At 42.3% G+C, this 21386-nt stretch overlaps 2 protein-coding genes across 2 annotated transcripts; both read right to left on the bottom strand.

Annotated features, from left to right (window-relative positions):
• Positions 1-6282: 6282 nt before the first annotated feature.
• LOC123124991 (glutamate receptor 2.8-like) lies at positions 6283-17213 on the bottom strand. The gene is made up of 5 exons (XM_044545538.1): positions 16952-17213; positions 8917-10256; positions 8322-8571; positions 7483-7877; positions 6283-6666 (listed from the first exon to the last, which is right to left on the bottom strand). Exons 1-5 carry the CDS (start codon positions 17211-17213, stop codon positions 6283-6285), a joined length of 2631 nt encoding a protein of 876 aa, XP_044401473.1.
• A 522-nt stretch (positions 17214-17735) lies between these two features.
• Positions 17736-18506, bottom strand: LOC123124990 (uncharacterized). Its single transcript, XM_044545536.1, has one exon. It carries the CDS (start codon positions 18409-18411, stop codon positions 18046-18048), a length of 366 nt encoding a protein of 121 aa, XP_044401471.1. The 5' UTR covers positions 18412-18506; the 3' UTR covers positions 17736-18045.
• Positions 18507-21386: the final 2880 nt, after the last annotated feature.

Raw genomic sequence — 21386 nt, 5'->3', positions numbered from 1 at the left:
GATATAGATTGAGTTGCACCCTAAATAGCATTTCTAAAATGGTTAACAGGTAAAATAATATCATATTCAGATTCTATGTCTACATATTTTTCTAATCAAATTCCATATATAACATGTTAAATTTGGAATAAGGGTATAAAATATGAATATTTTTTGAAAAGTATTTGATATGTGTTGCAGGTTGATTAATCCAAATATCAGGGGTTTTCTACAAAAAAAAGTCTGACTTAACACTGATCCGCGGGTTTTTACCAAAAACATTAGGGGTTTTCTGCAAAAACAAAATTTTGACTTAAAACTGGGCAACACATTGATTACCAGAAATATCACATAGTTTTTGCAAACTAGCATGGCGGGCTAAGAATATCACCTCCCTTTATTAGTAGGTATACATGATGGCTTAGTAGTGAGTGAGACTCAGTGGAAAGAGCACATCACCAACTATTAAATGTTCCCGCAAAAAACCCACTATTATAAGGGTTTATTTAGTCAGGGTTTATTTAGTCTTGACTCTTGAGCACAATAATATTGTGATGTCTAGAGCTCCGAGGAGGATATACCTTAGCTTCCCATGACAGAAAATGAAATCCTCATTGATCCAAGGGGATTTGTGAGGCTAGCTCTTGAAGGGAGTATAATGAACCCCTAGGCAGGATGAATTCCCGACTGAGTTTTACGTGTTATTTTGGGAGGCAACCAAAGATGACTTGATGAATTTGTCCATGCATTTCATAGCAGTGAAGTACTCCCTCTGTTTCATAATTCTTCATGAATTTGTTCCATGACATGAATTATGGAACAGAGGGGGTACTATTGTATAATCTCAACTTTTAGGCAATTAACAATGTGAGTTTCAAAAGTATTCACCAATGAAGAGTTCCAAGTATTCACTAAGTGACAACAAATAGAATTAAATTAGGTGATTACATGGTTCGTCTAGCCCAGACGTGTACATAAAGAGTAGAAACATTCTTAAAGGGGTTCTAATTCTTCATGAGACTGTTCACCAGTTGCATAAGTAACATTGTTGTGTGTGTGTGTGTGGGGGGGGGTCATTTTAAAAATTTATTTTGAGAAGGTGTGTCATAAACTTAAGTGGCATTTTCTTCTTCAAACCATCTGAATGAAAGGATTTTCACCTCTTTGGTGCAAGTGGCTAGAAAAGCTCACATCCAATGAAAGTGTTGGTATAGAAGCTAACGATAATGTAGGGCCATAAGGCCAACTCCAAAGCGCGGCCCTATTTTGTTCGGCCGCGTTCGTTTGGGTTAAAACGGACACAAATTACGGACCAACGGGCCCACAAACGGACGAGCGTCCGTTTTTTGTCCGCCATCGACCGATTTCCGGCCCAAATTTGAGCCGCGTGCCCTTGTCCTCCCATGGACCACCCATCGGGCCGTCGGGGACATAACGCTCCCATTTCCCCTTCTTTCCCGAAAACCCTCCTGCCCCTCCCTCCTCCATGGCCGACACCTCGAAAAAACACGCAGCCGCCGTCCCGGCCGCCACACCTCCGCCCATCCTACAAAGAAGAAGAAGAAGCCGAGGTCAGAGCTCACGCCAGTGGAGGTCGAGCGACTTGACTGATAATCGGCCAAGAGGAGAGCCGAAGGTCCATTCAGGTGGAGAGGAAAGCCGCTGCCGAGTACGCCCTCAAGGACACCGCCGTGCAACACTAGGTTGCCATCAAGGATAACGAGGCCCTCGTCGCCAAGGCCACGCAGGCAGCAACGATGCACGCCCTCCTCATTCTAGGGTTGTGCCGACCCGCACCGACTATTCTTTCCGCCGCCGCTATGGCCGCGCCGAGCACAAATTCATCGGCCGTTCACCCGCCACAGGGCGAGTCGCTGAGCTCTTGATAACACTGTAGGTGACTGTTGTTCATCCAACACGAGAGCATGCTCCAACCCGGTTCTCCATGTCGCTGAAGTGCGTGATCGCGCCGGCCACCCTTGCCCTCGTGGCCGTTATCAAACTCAACGTCATGCCTAGGTATAGTGGCGTCGACAAGTCGGCTGCTGGATGCAAAGGAAACAGTCGCGGTCGATTCCTATGGCCAACCTTCCCAACCCCCGCAACCTATTCGACGAATCGCCCAAACCGACGTCGGCGGCCGACGACCCTGACTACAACGCTTTCATGGAGAATGTCATCTACGAGGGCCGTGGCCAAGTCTTCCACCCTGAGGGCCAAAGCCAAGGCTTTGATCCCGATGAGACCCAAAGCCAAGACGATCGCGACCAAGATGGAGCCGAACAAATTGGTGGCCACGAAGAAGAAGAGGTGGATGGCCATGGCAACTCGTGGCATGAAGACATTATTGTGAGGAGGAAGAGGAAGAAGATGGGTAGACATTGACGAGGAGCCATTGTTTATTGATGAGCTCACCCAAAGGGCCAATGCACAAATGAGGAAGCAAATCATTCGCATGGGATCATACACCAAAGATGAGGACATTTGATTCGCGAGAGTTGGACGGAAGTAGATAGGGCAAGATCCCAAGACCGATGCCGAGCAAAAATGTGCCGTCTTTCGGGGGAGAGTTCCATAAAACCTTTCATGAATGTAGGAAGTTTTTCTTGTACAAGTTTGCGAGCACCCGTGGCATCAACTCAATTGAAAAGAGATGGGGGTTAATTCAACAAGAATGCAACAAGTTTTGTGCCGCGCTTGAGAGAGTTGAAGTCTGTCCTATGAGTGGCCTAGGTGTGGGAGACTTGGTATGAACTTCTTCTCCTCGTTCCTAGGCCATGTTCATGTTTGTTGCATCATGTGTCATTCGCTATTACATTGTGGCGTTTGCTTTGATTGTGTAGGCATTCCAACTTTGGAAGCCTTCAAGGCCTGACATTCCAACAAGCCATTCACCCTCACCCATTGTGGGACGCTCATCAAGGATTGCCCCAAGTTCAAAGATCAATATGCCACTCTCAAGAAGAATGGAGGGCCAGCGGCCGTGGTTGGGGATGGAGATGTAATGAAGAGGCCGATGGGCAAAACCAACTTGAAGGTGGACGAGAAGCGTGATGCGACATCTCGCCTTGCAAGAAACTTTGCAAGGCATAATGACCCAAAAGGAAGTAAGGGACAAGAGGAAGCGCCAAGAAAAGGAGGAGCAAATGAAGGCCTTCATGGAGCTCCAAAGGAAGAAGATCGACATGGAGGAGGCCGTCAAGAGGAGGAAGCTCGACATGGAGGAGGTCGTCCAAACAAAAAAGATCGCGATCGAGGCCACCAATGTTGACACCAAAGCAAAAGAGGTGGCGCTAGCCTTCATGATCATGGACTTGAGCAAGATGCCCCTGAAGAGAAGAAGTTAGTTGGAGAAGAAGCAAAAGGAGATGCTCGACCAAGATGGTTGAGCCGACTTGCGTGCCCGCATGAACTAGGGAGCCATGAACTATGGCCGTTTTTTGTAGGCTGGCAAGTGTGCTGGCCGCTGGCTTTGTTGTTGGCGTGAAAATTTGGGGGTTGATCATTTTGTTGGTTGGCATGTGTGCCGGCCGCTGGTGCTCTGACCAGCATGACTATGCCCGCTGGCATGAACTATGACCGTGTTGCCAAAATTTCAGTTTTCATTATTCCCTTCGCAAATATTTCAGGCGGTCGGACGAAATGCGTCTGCCCGTTGAACACACCACCAACGCAAATGTAGAAAGGGTCGGACGTCGCCCCTTTGCCCAACCCAAACGGATAGAATCCGGCCAAAACAGACGTTCAATTAGGGTCGTGAGTTGGAGTTGGCCTAATTCCAAAGAAAGAAAGGCCTCTATAGGAGGATCCTTTGTCTCTATTCTCTTTAATAAAGCTGGCGAAATGCTGGCAGTAATGATCCAGAGAGCCAAGTCGGAGGATCTTACCAATGGGATGGTGTTTCATGTAGTGGACGACGAATTATTTATTTTACATCATGCAGATGATACCATTCTAGTTATGGATCGTGACATCGAGAAAGCAAAGAAAACAAATCAGGAACTATTGCTTGGCACACCCAAGCAATTTTCCGCTTTCAAATATAATTTTTTATAAAAGTGAGATCTCATTTCTATGAAAAACTTGAAGAGAAAACTTCCAAAATACTCCTTCTGTTTCAAAATACTTTGCTCTAAATCAAACTTCCTCAAGTTTGACCAAGTTTGTAGAAAGAATTACTACTACGCAGCAACGTCAAACATCAAAAGTACTACTACCTCTGTACACTAATAAGATGTAAGTACTACTACCTCTGTACACTAATAAGATGTTTTTTGCAGTTTAATTACATTAGTGCAGGAGGGAGTAATAAATACCTATATTTAGTACCTTTATTTGAAACTGTATAGTCATATTAGGAATTAGTGCTAACAAACAAAGTCCTCGGTTTTCCCTGAATCCTCACAGCGTGACATACTGCAGACACACATACCTGCCGATGCGGCCTGGACATCACTGCCCGCGGAGTCCACAACGTGGAGAACGAGCTTCGTGCTGTAGTTCCGGTGGACCGTGTAGAAATCCTGGGCGGCCAGCAGCACGCTGGTCCGCGCCACTTTCCCCACCAGCGATCCCAGGTCGAGGATCACCCCGACGTGGAATTCATCCGCTTCGCCGGCGGTGTCTTGGGCCACGCTGAAATCGGCGATCAGCAGTAACAAGAAGAACATGGCTCGACGTGCTTTCTCCATTACCTGGGGCCTGCAAGGTTTACACTTCTTGTGCGCACGTCCTCTTATATGGCTCCGCTTGTTGCTTGTCAGGGATGAACTGGAAGCTGCGAGGTAGATTCGCTGATTTGTGACAGGCTTAGTTAGTTAGTTAGTTTATTCTTCCTCACTAGACTTTGGAGCTTCAGCCGGAGTTGCCTCTGGATACATAAATCCTTTGCGTGCATGGGACGGGAAGAGGAAACAAGGTACGGTAGATGACGAATGCTGTCGATGGAATCTATCCCCGCACCAACAACGCGTTTTGACATCTCCGAGGGCCGGGTGCCGACGTGTTTTGGGCCCTTAATTTGTTTGCGCAAACGAATTACTTTTTAACTTATGAAAATGATAATGAGCAAATCGTTCTCGGGAAATGGTTCTTCCAGCGAACAACCTGCGGTGCGTCCCTCACGCAGCTGCTCCTGTAGTACACGAGGCTGACCGAGTGCGTCAAGAGGGTCAATGGTGGGTCCGCCCTCAACAAGGACCTCGTCGTCTCCATATCCTCCATCCTGTACGAGATCAAGAAATACCCTAGGACCTTTTAGTAGTCGCTGCTTCATCCCTGGCCCTGCCCTGCCCTGTCATGTACACACACTGTAATGGAAACTCTGATCCATGCCATGCTACTTGAAAAAAGAACGTCCGCCGGGTTTCGCCCCTTTGTAAGTACAGACAGAGCCATGTGTTCTTCCGCTGTTATAGGTGTACTGCCAAGTGCCCAAGTGTTTGTTTACAGGGTGGTATCATGTATCAAGGTTACTTGACTGTAATGTGATTTTGCAACAACGGTGTATGTTAGTTATCCTGAGATTTCTGGGACCCCATGGCCCGGCTTAAGACAGCCATCGTGTGCCGGGACTGATGCAGCCATTGTGGCTTTAGACAACAACTCGTATCTTACTCTCTTCGCTCCATAATATAATTTACACTCTTATATTATGGGAAGGAGGGAGTAATTATTATATGCAAAGCGCAGAACAAAGACAACCATTTCAAAAGATGTTGTAATGTACACTCTTATATTATGGGATGGAGGGAGTAATTATTATATGCAAAACGCAGAATAAAGACAACCATTTCAAAAGATATGAAATTAACGCCTACGGCAGAGTTGACTTCATTCATAGCAACGCCTTCAAGAAGGGATAAATGCCCTTGCACCATACTCTGTTATGTCAAAGACCACGGTATTTTACAACTGACAGGCTAAATCACTCTAGTTTTTTGATACTTTGAATCTTACATGCAATACTTTACTATCAAACATAGGCTTAGCCTTTTCAGTTGTTCCATCGGCCGAGCGATGCCTGAAAGGCTGAAGCAAATTTACTTGATTCTGCATGCATAGCAAATTCCACGAACCCAAGTCCAGCCTAGCTGGCCGGTCTCCCCCGCAGTTGTTCATCTTCGAGCCTGAAAGGTGAACTTTGCTCAGTTTGGAACTAACTTTAATAACCTATCACTTTTGTCTCCCTATGAATGATTTGCGCATGAAACAAGTTGGTAATGTTGCTCTCTTATTTTGGTTGTGTGCATGCATCTACTTCCTGGTAAGCTGGTCACCATTTCCGTCCGAACTGTGAGGCACTCACAATGTTGTTTGGCCCTCCATCAATTGAGTTCCCTCTCCATTGCTGTTTTGATCTCCTTGTTCTTCCATTTTCTCCTTTTCTTGCCCAGGTCCAGATTCATTCTGGTCATCCCGTTTGTTCCCTGCGTTTTGTTGATGTTTATTGTAGCGGCTCATCAGCATGGCTACTAAAAGGGAACCGGTTGTCACAATTCCAGATATGAGGAATAATCCCCCACAACTTTCGAAGTTGATAGTGCCTGAACCATCAGGCATGTCATCATTTTCATGGCTATTTTGACCTATCCATTTCTTTTCAAACTGATTGATAGTATCTCCTCCGGTTATGTTGAGTATTGCAGTCGACATTTCAGGACGTAGCGGAGAATTCTTGGGAAGCGCCTAATCAGCAAAGAGATCATTGTCATAAGGCGCACATGCTAACATATAATGTTCCAATGACAATTTCATATAATAGTAGGTGGTCAATATGATGGTGCTATTATTTAAACAAACAACACTCAAATGCAAATACTATTTTATTTGGAAAAAGGAGATAGAGAAGCACCTAAAATGTCTAAAAGTAAACCAGCCAACATATATTATTTCTCACAATTCACTAGAATTCTAAACAGAGCATTAATGTGATCAATTGCAAATACCAGTTCATGTTGATGGTTCTGAATTTTTTTTTTTTGAAAAGGAAAGCGGTAGGGGAAGCCCCCCACAGCGAGTTTTTCTTTTAAATAATAAGAACCCAAATTCACGCCCGTGAGGACTTGAACCTGGGTGGCTGGGTTGTACATCCACTCCACTAGCCAAGTGAGCTAGGCTCACTTCCTATGTTTCTGATGTAAAGGTATGTATCTATGTTGTGGTTCTCCAAGCCTCTTGTATATATGTTGTCGTGTATAGTAGTTAGATTTATAAAAAGTGATATTGTGTTACTTCTGTTATTTATTTCGTCGTCTAGCCTTTTTTACTAGAGCTACTTGCAGCAATTTCTTATCCTAAAATTGCATCATTCCACTCGGAGATACATTTATTCACTTTTGCTATTAGATAACCATACCAACCGTTTTTGTTATCCTAAAATTCTTTTGAAACTGCAATCTTGTGGTGACATGATTGGTAGAATTAAAGGAAACATATAATCATATCATTTGCGTGGCTCACTAGCAGTCTTTTCAAGAGAATAGTGAGTGTAGTTAAACTTACAAATGCAAAACCCGCACTCTTGTAAATAGGCCCCACCATTGTGTAACCTTTGTTGTACTTTGTGAGAAACAATTTAATATATGGGACTTCGAGTACAACCGCAGCAATGCTTCCGTTAGAAAGAGCACTATAGAAATCATCAGGTGTAGCATAGCCCCTGATCTTTGATGTATCAAAACCAATCTCCACCAATAGACCATCTATATAGGAACCTTGGTGGAACCCTACATATTCTCCATTCTTCTGGAGTTCATGAACATCAGTCACTGTTGGTGAAAGCTGCTGTACAGTAAGCATTGCTGCAAAGCTTGCTGTATAACTTGATGCAAGTACCAGAAGAACAACCATCCATACACGTAGAACAGTTCTAGCTAGAAAGTGTTCCAGCTCCTCCTCTGCAGAAATAACAATCAAGACTTTATTGAGGCACTAAAATTCTTATAAGCTCTGCAAAACACACCATTTCAATTTAATTAGATGATCAACGCAATCCATATTGTCAGTTTTTAACTGATACAAACTAGGATTAGTTCATTTCCACACTCTGATTCTATACTGCCTTTGTTAAGCACTGTTAATTAGATAGATCTAAGTTATTTTTGTGGAATTTTTAAAGATAAATTCAACTGGCTCATAGAGATGTTTATCCGGATCAATGTACTCTTGCATTAATCTTTTGAAGATTCTTCCTATTTTGATATGGTGTAACATATGCTTTGTCCATGCAACTGAAATACTTGTTCAAAATTGTAAAGAGATCTAAGAAACTGTAATGTTTACTCAACTCTGTTCACAAATGGAGAATATTGTAATCGCCAATTGTTTGAGTGATAGGGGACCATGAACATGTTCATTGCCATTTAGATACTCCAACAGCCAGACAGCAACTCCTGTGTATATAAAGAATATGATGCTTCCAAACCACATCTCAATGCTCAGTGGTTTCAAGAAAAGCCACATATCCGTATTCACTTTTTCCTTGAATGGAACAATCATCCCTACTCCGGATTCTGTGTATGGTACGGTGAAGTCGACATGCAGTGATCTATTGTATCTTATAGTAATGTCTGCAACAGCTATGTCGTATTCCTGCAGTGCCATTAGCCAGATTTATATATTTAAGCAAAGAAAAGGAACATCCACTTGATAATATTCATTACACAGTATAAGCTCAGTTGTTAAACAAAGAGAAATATTTTAGCAAGCAATATACTTTTGATTTTCTTTGCTTTGAGAAAAAAATAGAGCGAGCCTTTCAGGTTGGCATCCTTTTGCCTATAAAATGTTATAATTGCAACGTGAAAGCAGAACAAATACTGGATGGAGATGCAAAGACAATTAATTCATTGTAAAATGTTTAAACTACCAGAGTTTTTTTTCTCCTAACAATGAAATGTATGCAGCTTCAATTGCCGTTTATACAGTATTACTTACCCCACGATAGACTTGATAAACAAAATCATTGTAGCTCCCCGAAGTTTTTGTATCAGCTGTGTCAAAATTTAGGTACTCATAAGAAAATGGATGATGTAGCCTCTTTACTGCCTCCTCAAATATGTCAATTACCAGTCCACTCGCTGTTGTTACATTTGTGGCAGGATTTTTGTATGTGTTTATAAACTCTGGATTTTCGCTCGAGCACACACCAACTCTAAGCTTCTTACCAACCGTAGGAATTTCCCAGCCCATTGGTATTTCGGTGGACTCTCCTGGCCAAATTATAGGATTTAGGTCAGGCATTGAGTCTGGTCCTGTCTTTTTGAAGTATTCTTGCTTTAACTGCCGTGAAAGTCCACTATTCATAGTCCAAAACCCGATTTCTCTACAACCTCTCCCAACCACGTTTATTATTTGGAACACAGAAACTTTAAGTTGTCTGCCTGTAAGGTCAAAGTCACCACTTAAACCTCTGAATTTGTTTTGTACGATTGCCTTTAAGAGTTCAGGACCCTTAGTGGAAATAACCATTGATTCCAAGCATGTGGAGTTTTTAATGGACCATGGTTGCTTATTTCTGGCACCGGATATCCCAACCTTTTCTGCTGCTTGTGCCAATGCCCATACCGTATCATAGCCCCATAGTCCAAAAATGCTTAGTTTATTAAAGGGTGACTCCTCCGGGTTATCGTGTTGGTACATTCTGTTCCACCTTATGGATAAGTTGTCAAGTTCTTGTGATCTGGGAACATGATATCTTACTCCTAGCACACCATTCATTGCCTCAATGACACTTGGATTGAGTGAGTCGATGATGTTTGCCACTCCACTTGTGGTCATCCAAACAAATCCCTTGTTCATCATCCCTACCTCTTTTGCCTTTGTAAAAAGAAGGGAGGTCATAGTGGATGACATATGAACAATAAATACCCTTGTTTGCATTGCCATCAATCCATTGAGTTCTTGCACCATGGCCTCATTTGTTGCTGTTGAAGGGATAACACTGCGATACCCAACACGGACATCAATTTCTTGAAGTGCGTCAATGAGGTATGGTAGAATGCCTCTCCCATAGTCGGTGTCGTCATATACTGCCACCACCTCTCTCCATCCATAGGCCTGTACAAGCGAGGCAATGCTATTCACCTGAGCCGAGTCATCCAGTGTTGATCGTACAAAATACGGCATACTATCAGAAGTGAGAGAGGGGCTTGTTGCTGTGAATGATACTATGGGGACTTGGGTTAAATTTCCAACACTGGATATGAACACAGCTTCTGATGATTTCTGGGGACCAATGATGGCCTGCACTTTGTATTTCTCCAGCAACTCAATAGCTTTCGGAAGGGCACACAAAAGAAAACGATGGTCAGATAATATATGTGGAATAATCTTTAGTACTCAACATCATAACTGGTTCTTTCGAAGATTGAAAAAAGGTTAGAGAAACTTAGTTTGGGACTTTCTTGTTATATTAGTCCGTACTCTAATTTACATTCTTCCATCTATGCTTCCTCATAATAAATAGCCAAGTGAATATCTTTTTTTTTAAATAGCCAAGTGATGCCATAAGAAGCTAATATTTGATAGAACACACATGTGCAAGGAGATACAATATTTGACCTCTTATTGGGGAACATACGTACACATATATTAACAAATGTAATGCTATAGAGAGATTAAGCAGATTGTGTCCAGAAGTTTGCCACAAAAAAGAGATTGCATTCACAATATGAGACACATGACTAGAAATATTAACCCACCCACTAAGAAATGCCAGAGCTGAGTTTCTGAGGTATTCTAACTCTTAGCAAACTCAGAAGGAATATTATGAGTACAATTTACTCGTCCGTTGCAAAATGTAATGCATTATTTGTTTCGCGAAAATTCAATGCTTGTGTCTCGACACATTAATAGAAAGAACTTGTGTCTATCGCTATGTCTCATTTGATAGTTGGTTCTAGGTGTTTGTGGATGTTGGGTTCCATGTATTTGACTGACTAGTTTTGATTGACAATAAATTTCTACTTACAAAATACAAACACAAGAAAGCACATTATAATACAAATATAAATTCAAATTTCATTGAGTTTATATAACATAACCCACATATTATTGGATTAATTTTGGTCAGTGCATGTATTTGGACACCCTTAGCTTTCTGTGGCAGAAAATGAAATTATCACTACTCATTTCGTGGAAAAGGAGGTCTGGAAGGCTATCCCTCAAATGAAACATAATAAAACACTTGTACAAGATGGATTTATGAGTTTTACCAGGTATTGTGGGAGGTAATCAAAGATGACTTGATGGATTCACTACAAGATTTAGGTACTATGCGCCCCATGTCTGATGATATGCTGACGGGCCTTATCTTGCCGATGGTTGCCCTCGGCAAATGGTGCATATTTACTGACGGCCTGGCTGGCAAAATCGTCGGCGTAGCTACAAATTTTTCGATGGTTTTCCTAGCGTCCTTGGCGTCTTGCTATATATGATGACGGCCCCGCTAAAAAGCCGCCGGCATATATATTGTCGTCGGCAACAACGCAGTTTCCTGTAGTGACTTATTTGATGCATTTCATAGCAGTGACCAACCACTATATAATCTCAACTTTGGTGTAAATGAATTTATTCCAAAATGCAGGCCACACGAATTAAAAAATTGGTCACATTGGTTGTTAAATGTGAGTTTCAAAGTATGCAGTATGGTGACAAAAAAGAAAGAAAGAACGGATCCTGTTGTTGATTACATGTTCGTCCAATCTAAATGGTGTTCATGAAGGTAGAAACATTATCGAGGGGGTTCTAATTCTTCATGTGACTGTTCATGAGCTCCATAAAAAAAGATGGGAGTAGCTTTTAAAATTTACTTTGAGAAGGTGTATCGGAAATTCAATTGGCATTTTCTTCTTCAAAACTTCGGATGAAAGGATTTTCACCTCTTTGGTGCAAGTGCTTGGAAATTTTCATATCTACTGGAAGTTTTGGTATCAAAGTCAACAATAATTTAGGATATAGTTCGAAATAAAGAAAGGCCTTCGACTGGGAGGATCCTTTAACCCTGTATAAGCCAAGTTAGAGGATCTTATGAATGGGATGGTGCTTCATATAGTCGATGACAGATAGGTTTTACAGTACGCGGATGATACCATCCTATTTATGGGTCATGAAACTAAAAAAGAAAAGAAAACCTGCACTGCTTGGCACATTTGAGTGTTTGCCTGGTTTAAAACATGTTTTTCATAAAAGAGAGATCTTCTACTCTGGCTAGGCGCATGAAACAGCTGACCAACACAGGCATGTTTGGATGTGAACAAGGTTCAATTCCATTGGTGTCTCAGAATTCCATATTCATGAGAATTGGCGGGGAATAGAGGAGCATATCGAAAAACAACTAAAGGAGTGGGTAGGTTAAGCCTAATGCATTTGGTTCTGAGCAGTTTGATGATATTTTTCTTCCATGTCCCCAAAGGAGTGCTAAAATGGCTAGTGGACAATCAAAATAAAGAAGGATGTCTCGTCAAATGGACTCTGTTATGTAGGAAAAAAAATCAATGGTCCCCCTACATCCAAGACATTGCAACAAAACATGTCAGTCTCTTGGCAAAAATGGTTGTTTAAATTAATCAGTGAGGATGGTATGTGTGACATGAAATTAACTTTTTTTGTGGGAGAAACTTCCAATATTTGGCTTGAGATCAAAGATTGATCTCAAGTGAGATTCTAATAGGACATTTGGCTTGCACACACGTCACTCAACTAGTAATATGCACGACTTTACAACACGGAAAACGGTAGAAAATACCTCGATCGCTTCGGTCATGGATCACAATGAACCAAACAGTGTCTTGACGGGTTTTGATCGGCTCAAATCTGACTGCAAGTCATAACTTATGCGATGGTGGCCTAACTTATGTGATTGTCTTAAGGATACCTAGTTCTAAGATTACTAGGATACCTTTTTTTGCGGGGATGACCAGGATACCTGAAGATATGAAATTTGCACAAAATGATATCCCATCCAAAACCGGCAACTACGGAAACTATAAATCCCGCTAAAAACCAAAATATTCATATGGTATATGCGCATGGGTGTTAGTAACCAAAGGCAATCTTCTTAAATGAAATTGGCAAGGGGCCGCTAAATGTAGCTTCTGAGGTGATACCAAATCAGTCCAACATGTGTTTTTCGATTGTCATTTCGCTCATGCCATGTGACGTGTTGTCCAGGTCAAGTGGATCCAACTTATCACTGGCCAGAGGGGTTGCTAGTATGTTTGATATATTGGCCGAGGGGCTATCAAATATATGTATTGGCTCCATACCTACGAAAGTACCTTTCTCAGCTCGAGTTCAAATGCTCTTGTTGTGAACACTAAAAAAATAGAAAAACAATTCAAAAAATTCTGAATTTTGTGTGTGGCAAACTTTAAGGAATGATTAAAGTGCATGCTAAGTTTCATCATGAAATCACATTGGTGAAAGATGTGGCAAATAAATAAATAAATATCGATGCCATTTTTGCCATGACTTCTACCAGTGTGATTTAGTGATGAAAATTTGCATGCACTCCAAATATTCCTTAAATTTTGCCAAAAAAAATCATTTATTTTTCTATTTTTTTAAATGTACTGTTCATCTAGGAGCGTATGAATTCACGAGTAGATACTCTGCATCGCCATACCTGGTCTATTCTTCAAAGGCAGGAGGCCAGAAAGCTGGTGGTGGTAATGTATGCAGCTATTGTGAGGGAGTTATTTTTTCAACATGTGGGTGACAACCTAGTCTCTATTTTTTGGCATCTTGAGTTTTCTTGTGGCATTAGAAGTGTGTAATCTCTAGCATCCTAAACCTATACTTGGTTTGTTTCTGTTTGCATGCTTGTATGTTGGTGGCTGTGTGCATCTATGATGCAGCGACTGAAAGTCGAATTTATGCCAGTATCATCTTGATGCATGGCTAAGTAATACTCCCTTTATTCACAAATATAAGATGTTTCAGATATTTCAATATGGATAAGATACTGAGTGAAAAAAGTGAACAGTCACACTAAAACATGTTTATATACAACCGATTCAAAAACAAAGTTAAAAAATCTTATTTGTGAACGAAGTGATTAGCTTTGATTTCCCCGAAAACTTCCCAAACCAAGAAATAGACTAGACTAACCAAGTAATAAATACCTTCATTTGGAAATTGGAAATGTATATTTAGAAAGTACTGTAGCAAACAAAGTTTTCTCGGTTTCATGAATCGGGTTTGCTATTTCACATCTAGCTAAAAAGTTTGCTATAAGATTCGTGTAACTGTCCCTCGCACTTGTATACGTCCCATGCAACCGTCTTTCTTACTCTGTTCTGTCACGTTGTCTTTGTTGGGCCTGTCCAAATGGTGAAATAACTAGTTTCTTTTGCGCATTTTTTGTGGGTTGGGTTGTCGGTGTGGTTGACGGCTGTAATTTTTTTGAAGCAATGTAATTAGGAGCAGGGAGATGCATTCTCAAAAGAAAAAAAAATAGAGCATGGAGAATCAAGGCAAGGTATAGATACGCTCTGTGCGTTATAGGGCGTTAGAGTGCCAACTTGTAGTTTTCGTTCGGTCTTTTGAAACAAGGCTCCTTAATTTTGTTTGTTTTCTTTTTTTCATTTTTTCTTTTGGTTTTAAACTTTGGTTTTTTTGTCTTTTAACAATCCATGATTTTTAAAATTTTATAAGTCTATTTTAAATTCATCGTTTGATTTAGTTCCCGTATTTTTCGTGTAAGTGCTTTATCGTTCGCCTCGCTTGTCATTGTTTGTTTATTGCGTATCGTGTTATTGCCCTAGGCCTGTTTGTCTTCGCTTTTGCCGGCCCTCAACTCGTAACTCGGGCTTGATCTTTTTCTGTCCCAGTTGCAAGTCTACCCCGACTCGCAACTGAGACCCGGTCTTTTTTATCCCAGTTGCAAGTCTACTCTCGACTCACAACTATGGCCCAACCTTTTTTTGTCCCAGATGCAAGTCTGCCCTCGACTCGCTACTGGTACCCGACCTTTTTTTCCCAGTTGCGAGATCACTATGGACTCGCAACTGGGCCTGGTCTTTTTTTTTTCTAGTTGCAAGTCCACCCTTGACTCGCAACTGGACCCGACCTTTTTTGTCTCAGTTGTAATCCCCCCTCGACTCGTAACTAGGAGCTAACCTTTTTGTGTCCCAATTTCAAGCCCACCCAACTCGTAATTGGGGTCTGACCTTTTTTGCCCTAGTTGCAAGTTCACCATTGAGTCGCAACTGAGGCTCGATCCTTTTTTCCGGTTGCAATTCCACTCTTGACTAGAACAGGGCCACACCATTTTTGTCCTAACTGCATGTCCACCCTCGACTCATAATTAGGGTTTAACCTTTTTTGTCCCAGATGGAAGTCCATCCTCCATTCGTAACTAGGGCCCAATCTTTTTTGTGCAAGTTGCAAGTCCACCCTCGACTCACAAATGGGGCTAGATTTTTTTGGTTCCAAGTTGCAAGTCCATCTTCGACTCGCAACTGGGGCCCAACCTTTTTTATCCGAGTTACAAGTTCATCCTCAACTCGCAACTGGGGCCCAACCTTTTTGTCTGAGTTGTAAGTCCACCCTCGACTCGCAATTAGGGCCCAACCTTTTTTGGCCGAGTTGCAAGTCATCCTCGATTCACAAACCATTTTTTGTCCCAGTTACAAGTCCACCGCCGACTCGCAACTGGGGCTCGACCTTTTCTTGTCCCAGTTGCAAGTCCAACCTCGACTCGCAATTAGGGTCCAACTTTTTTTTGTCGCAGTTGCAAGTCCAAACTCGACTCGCAACTGGGGCCTGACCCTTTTTGAGTCCCAACCGCGAGTCCATCCTCGACTTGCCACTAGGGATCTGACCTATTTTTGTCCCACTTGCAAGTCCATCCTCAACAGCGAACAAACCGCAGATGAGCCTGCCCAAGTAGCTAGGATATGTTTTTGTTTTGTTTTCTTCATGTTTTTTATGTTATCAGTCTTCTTCATTGGGTTTCCTCTCCTTTTATTTTTTCTATTTTTGAATAGTTGATCTCACATTTTTTTGTTTTTTCATAAATTCATAAGTTTCAATAAATGTTCCAAAATTCACAATTTTGTTCATTTTTCTAGAATTGTTCGTGTTTCTCAATTTTATAAAAAAGAAATGTTTTCATTTTTTGTTCTCTTCTTATTTATATATTTGGTTTTCTCTTTCCTTTTTTCCCGTTCGCTTTTAGTTCAATGTATATAAAAAAGTTTGCTTGTAGTTCATCGTATATTAAAAAGGTTCACTGTATATTAAAAAATTGCTCAATGTATATTGCAAAAAAATTAGTGTGTAATCAGAAAATAATCATCATATAATAAAGGATTGTTCACTATATATTGGAACATTTTTGGTATTCATTAACATTTATAATTTGAAAAAAGTATATGCAAATTCGTGAACATATTCTTTGAAATATGTTTTGATCAAACTTTGTTCCTTATTGAAAATTAATTATAAAATATAAGAGTGAAAAACCCAAAAACCAAATGGAAAAAGTAAATAATTTCGTTGGTAGCCTAAGCCAGTGACAAGAGACGAACTTGTGAATGTATAACTATTAGATGCAAAAGCTAACAAATCGATGTTAGCACTAGTGATCAGTTTTTTTTAGAAAAAGGTAGAGATCAGTTTTTTTTTTAACTGGTAGCTAGCGACCAGATAGCTCAAAAGAAAAAAAAAGCTAGCGACCAGATTTTTTTAGGAGAGGTAGCGACCAGATTTGCATATAGGCCGGTCACCCAGATGGACGCGGGGCAAGCTGGTTTTTAGTTGGGGCTTTGACAAATGAAAACCAAACAAACATTTTTTTGAATAGAAAACCAAACAAACATGACAAACAATGAAAATATACGGTGACTGTCATCATATTTAGATATGAGGTATTATATTTCACATCTAGATATGACAGACAAATCCTTTCTGAATCCTCACATCTAGATATGGTATAGACGGACTGAATCGTGACATTCGCTCGTACCTGCTGATGCAGCCTGGACATCGCTGCCCATGGAGTCCGTAATATGGAGAACAAGCTTCGTGCTGTAGTTCCGGTGGACGGCGTAGAAATCTTGGACGGCCAGCAGAACGCTGGTCCGCGCCACTTTGCCCACCGGCGATCCCAGGTCGAGGATCACCCCGACGTGGAATCCATCTGCTTCGCCGGCGGTGGCGTTTTGTGCTGCTACGGCGAAATCGACGAGGAGTAGCAGGAAGAGGATGGCTGCGCGTGCTTTCTCCATTGCACTTTTCTTGTACTGAGATGCTCATCGTACCCATATATATATATGACTATTTGCTGCTGCTTCTCAAGGATCGATGATCCTGGAAGTTGCGAGGTAGATTCTCTGGTTTGTGACAGGCTAGTTAGTAGTTTATATTTCCTCGCTGGATTTTGGTGTTCGTTTTATCTGCAGCCAAGGTGCGTGGAACTTTAACCGGAATTGCCTCCGCTTAAATGAATCCTTGCATGCATGAGACGAGAAGAGGAGACAAGATTCGTGACGAATACGGTCGATGGAATCTATCCTCGCACGATCAACGCGTATTGACATCTCCGAGGTGGCGTGCCGACTTAATTGGTCTGCACAAATAAATGATGTTTTAGATCTGCGCAAGTTTTAGGTGGGAGTATAAAAAATACTCTGGAAGAGCTTTCGTTAGTCTCGCCTCTGCACATCAGAGGCGCCGATGAGTGTAGATCAAATCAATTGCCCATTAGGAGCACGCGACCCGAACGAGGACATACAACCAGTGCAAGTTGGAAGCTCAAAGCTCTTGGAAGATGTTTTTTTTGGACAAAAACTATTAGTACATTATGCTGTAGACATGCTTTGCCAGCGATTTTACATTACCAACTTTATTCATTTTCCCCCACGCGCACTGAGCACTACGTGGATAACCTCAAAGCTCTTGGAAGATGTTTTTTTTGGACAAAAACTATTATACATTATGCTGTAGACATGCTTTGCCAGCGATTTTACATTACCAACTTTATTCATTCCCCCACGCGCACTGAGCACTACGTGGATAACCTCCTGGAGCTAGCAAGACAGCCTAGCCATGACCCATGAACTACGGCACGCCGTGGCGGTTGATGGTGTCGGTGCCAGCCTCGTCGTCGTCGGTGCGGCGAACGCCAGCGCCTCCTCCCTGGGCACCCCGCTGCGGCTGCTGGCGCCCGTGCAGATTCAGGTGCTCGGTCGGGAGCGCGGTGCCGGGGATGGTGGGCGCGTCGGTGCCGGAGCTATGGGGGACGTCGGAGACGGGGAGGTGGCCCTGCGCGCCGTAGGCCCGCATCTTGTAGTCCTCCAGGCCGTCGTCCTTTTTGTACTGCACGTACGGGCTCGTCTCCGTCGGCAGCTGCACCGAGTCGGCTCCCTCGCCTGCGCCGGCGGCCTTCCGCTCCTGCTGCTCCCGCCTCTCCTTCGCCGCCTCCATCGCTCACGTGCGGATTGCTCTGGTCTTTCTGGATTGGATGCTCGATCTGATGACAACGAGTGAGAGTGTGTGTGTCCCTATCCAACACGGCGTGGTCGGCCATGGATTTATACGAGATGGATATGGGACGGTGGAGTCGATCTGATCACGTGACCTGCTGCAAGTCCCGAGGCCACCTAGCCATTGCAGGACGCGCCGTGGCAAGCGGAGGGTGCGGCTACGTCTACGCGTGGCGTGCGAGGATGCTTAGGCGACACGTAGCTCGCGTCGACTAGGGCGGGTACATTGATCTGCGCCGGAGAAAACGGCGCACACGCCAGGGCGACGACGCTGTCCGGGTTGAGTCAGAGAGAATCGTAGGTGAAATGGGGCTGGATCACATGCTTTGGATGGACGGTAAATTTAGTAAATAAAATTAAAAATCCTGTTTTTTCCGATGTTTATGTTAGTGTAATAAAGGTGCTTCACAGTTTTTATGTGAAAACCGGATAGCAATGCTTTGTCTATGAAAAGACCAAAATTAAGTGTAACATTTGTCATTCAACTTTTTTACTGGTCAAAATGTTTAAGCTTTCACCTTAAAAATTTGTAGGTAGCAGTTTCGTGTGACAGTTAACACATATTTCTTCAATTTTCTTAGACATCTGCAGAATACATTTTGGGCGTTCATCCTTAGAGCCAAACTGGATTCCCGTTCCGGTAAAAGCTAGCTAATGAAGTCTTAGAGCTCGTTCTACTTATATATATTGGGGCTAAACTCTAGCTGTGAGTGTTTCTGGTTAGCCCTTAGATGTGTCTTAATTCCGCCTAAGTTTCTTGAAATTAAGCTTCAAATTGCTAACTTTTCCTACTTTGTGTGTCATTGAGTGCAAATTGTTCTTTTGATGATCGCCTTGGGTCTCATAATTGGTATTTAGAGCTTGGTTTAGTCCTCCGCGGCGAGTGCATCTGCATGTTGAAGAGGAGTTGGAGGTGCATAAAATCCTTCCCTTTCCTGATCCAGGCAGCGATGCGTTTCTCGGCGGTGTCGGTGGCAGTGATTTCATTCGATACATGGTTGGTTAGGCGGTGGTTTAAAGCACCTTGATTTTCTTGTATAACCCCACCCTTCCACCAAATCCGGTGTAATCAAGGTGGCATGGTGCATGGGGCGGAAGTGTTTGTTCTACAAGGCCTGGTTGCAGCTGAAGTTGTGGTATAATCCTCTTCTTGTCTTGACATATCAGTTGGGGTAGCAAGGTTGCAAGGTACTCTGCCCTATTCTAAAACCCTTGCTACTAATTCACATCTAGGATCACCTGTGGTGATGGTGACCCTACAAACACTAAGAATCTAGAGCTCCAGTACTTGCAACTGGATGTAAAGAATCCGCAAACCAATAGGGGATTCGATAGACATGAGCTCTTAGATTCCGCAGACCATGTCAACATCAACTTTGGGGTGGGTGGGGGGTGTACGTAGTCTACTATGTCCTAGTTCATTACTATCCCAAAACTCAGAGATAAACAACCCAACACACTCGAGGGAGGACAAACTAGTGCCCAAAACATCACACCTCAAGGCCCTCTGAAACAACATGCTGAAATAGTTCACACTCCTAACAATGTTGGTTCTACAGTTCTGCATGATGTTGAGACCGACAGAGAGTTGCAGTTGAATGGTAGCAATAAAGCTCCTTACAAGCACCCTCGTTTTGCGCAAACCAAAACTCAACAACCTACCCTGGAGTAGACAAATGACATGTAGCAAGAAATCAGCCAACTTTACATCAAATTGTCCATGTTGATCTGGAACAACCTCAACAAGCACCTATAGAGCAACAATCTGAACAAAGGAGACAACATCCCTGTATTTTTTGGTATTGGAACTCACTCCTACATTCACATACTTGAAAGGTACTTTGATGCTGATAGGACTCCTGCAGATCAAAAGACTGAAATTGCATTCACATATCTTAAAGGACTCTCGTAGTTGAGTGGTGAAGAGGAACTGGTATGGTAGCTAATACCCTCCCATGGTACAGGTTCTGTAGGTATATTGGAGAGGAGTTTTTTGAAACTTCATCTATGAGAATGTGAGAGTTTTCCATGCCCTCACCCAATCTACTACCGTCAATGATTATGTGACGAAATTTGACCAATATATGAACTTAATGAGGAGAGATAATAGTACCGTATGACTATTATAAAAATACATTTATATCTGGTCTCAATGACAACAATCGACACTATGTTCAATGTCATCAACCTGCAAATTTGCAGAAAACAAACTGGTGGGCAAGAAGAATGGAACAGTGTCAACCACCAAAGAAGCCATGAGCAGTATAACCCACAAGAAGTCAGGAGACAAATTCAGTTTCAGCCAATGAAACATACTGCTACAAGAACTGCATCAATAATTCAACAAACAAGAATTAAGGTAATTTGTTATAAATGCAAAGAGCCCTGCTTCATTACCCACAGCTCATTAAAGCCACTTATTGCTTGCACGTTCCGGACTCATTTTGTGGTGGCCATTACTCACAATGCTGGCCATTACACATGGCTCATTTAAGCCACTTATTGCTTGCACGTTTGCGGACTCATTGCATGGTGTCATAACCATGATATTGAAATAATCATCTTCTTGAAGTACTTGCTTCACCCATCTAACACCGAATATGGTGAATATCCCTACATCCACATACTTAAATTCTCCAATCTCTTCGATCCCGTCATAGTGCTTGTTCATTAGTTTCCCGGTGTAGGTCTGTTGCTGAAGGAAATATGCCCTAGAGGCAATAATAAAGTTGTTATTTATATTTCCTTATATCATGATAAATTTCTATTATTCATGCTAGAATTGTATTAACCGGAAACTTGATACATGTGTGGATACATAGACAAAACACAGTGTCCCTAGTAAGCCTCTACTAGACTAGCTCGTTAATCAAAGATGGTTAATTTTCCTAACCATAGATATGTGTTGTCATTTGA

The sequence above is a fragment of the Triticum aestivum genome, chromosome 5D (genome assembly GCF_018294505.1).
Source record: "Triticum aestivum cultivar Chinese Spring chromosome 5D, IWGSC CS RefSeq v2.1, whole genome shotgun sequence".
NCBI classification, from domain to species: Eukaryota; Viridiplantae; Streptophyta; class Magnoliopsida; order Poales; family Poaceae; genus Triticum; species Triticum aestivum.
This window is presented reverse-complemented; position numbering and strand designations above follow the sequence as displayed.

Excerpts from the sequence above, each read along its gene's own strand:
- LOC123124990 (XM_044545536.1), bottom strand. The coding sequence starts at position 18,411 with ATGGAGGCGGCGAAGGAGAGGCGGGAGCAGCAGGAGCGGAAGGCCGCC.
- LOC123124991 (XM_044545538.1), bottom strand. The coding sequence starts at position 17,213 with ATGGAGAAAGCACGCGCAGCCATCCTCTTCCTGCTACTCCTCGTCGAT. Across the intron at positions 7,878-8,321 it reads TGGCAATGAACATGTTCATG|AGGAGGAGCTGGAACACTTT; the intron begins GTCCCCTATCAC and ends TTATTTCTGCAG. Across the intron at positions 6,667-7,482 it reads AGAGTGCGGGTTTTGCATTT|GCGCTTCCCAAGAATTCTCC; the intron begins GTAAGTTTAACT and ends TTTGCTGATTAG.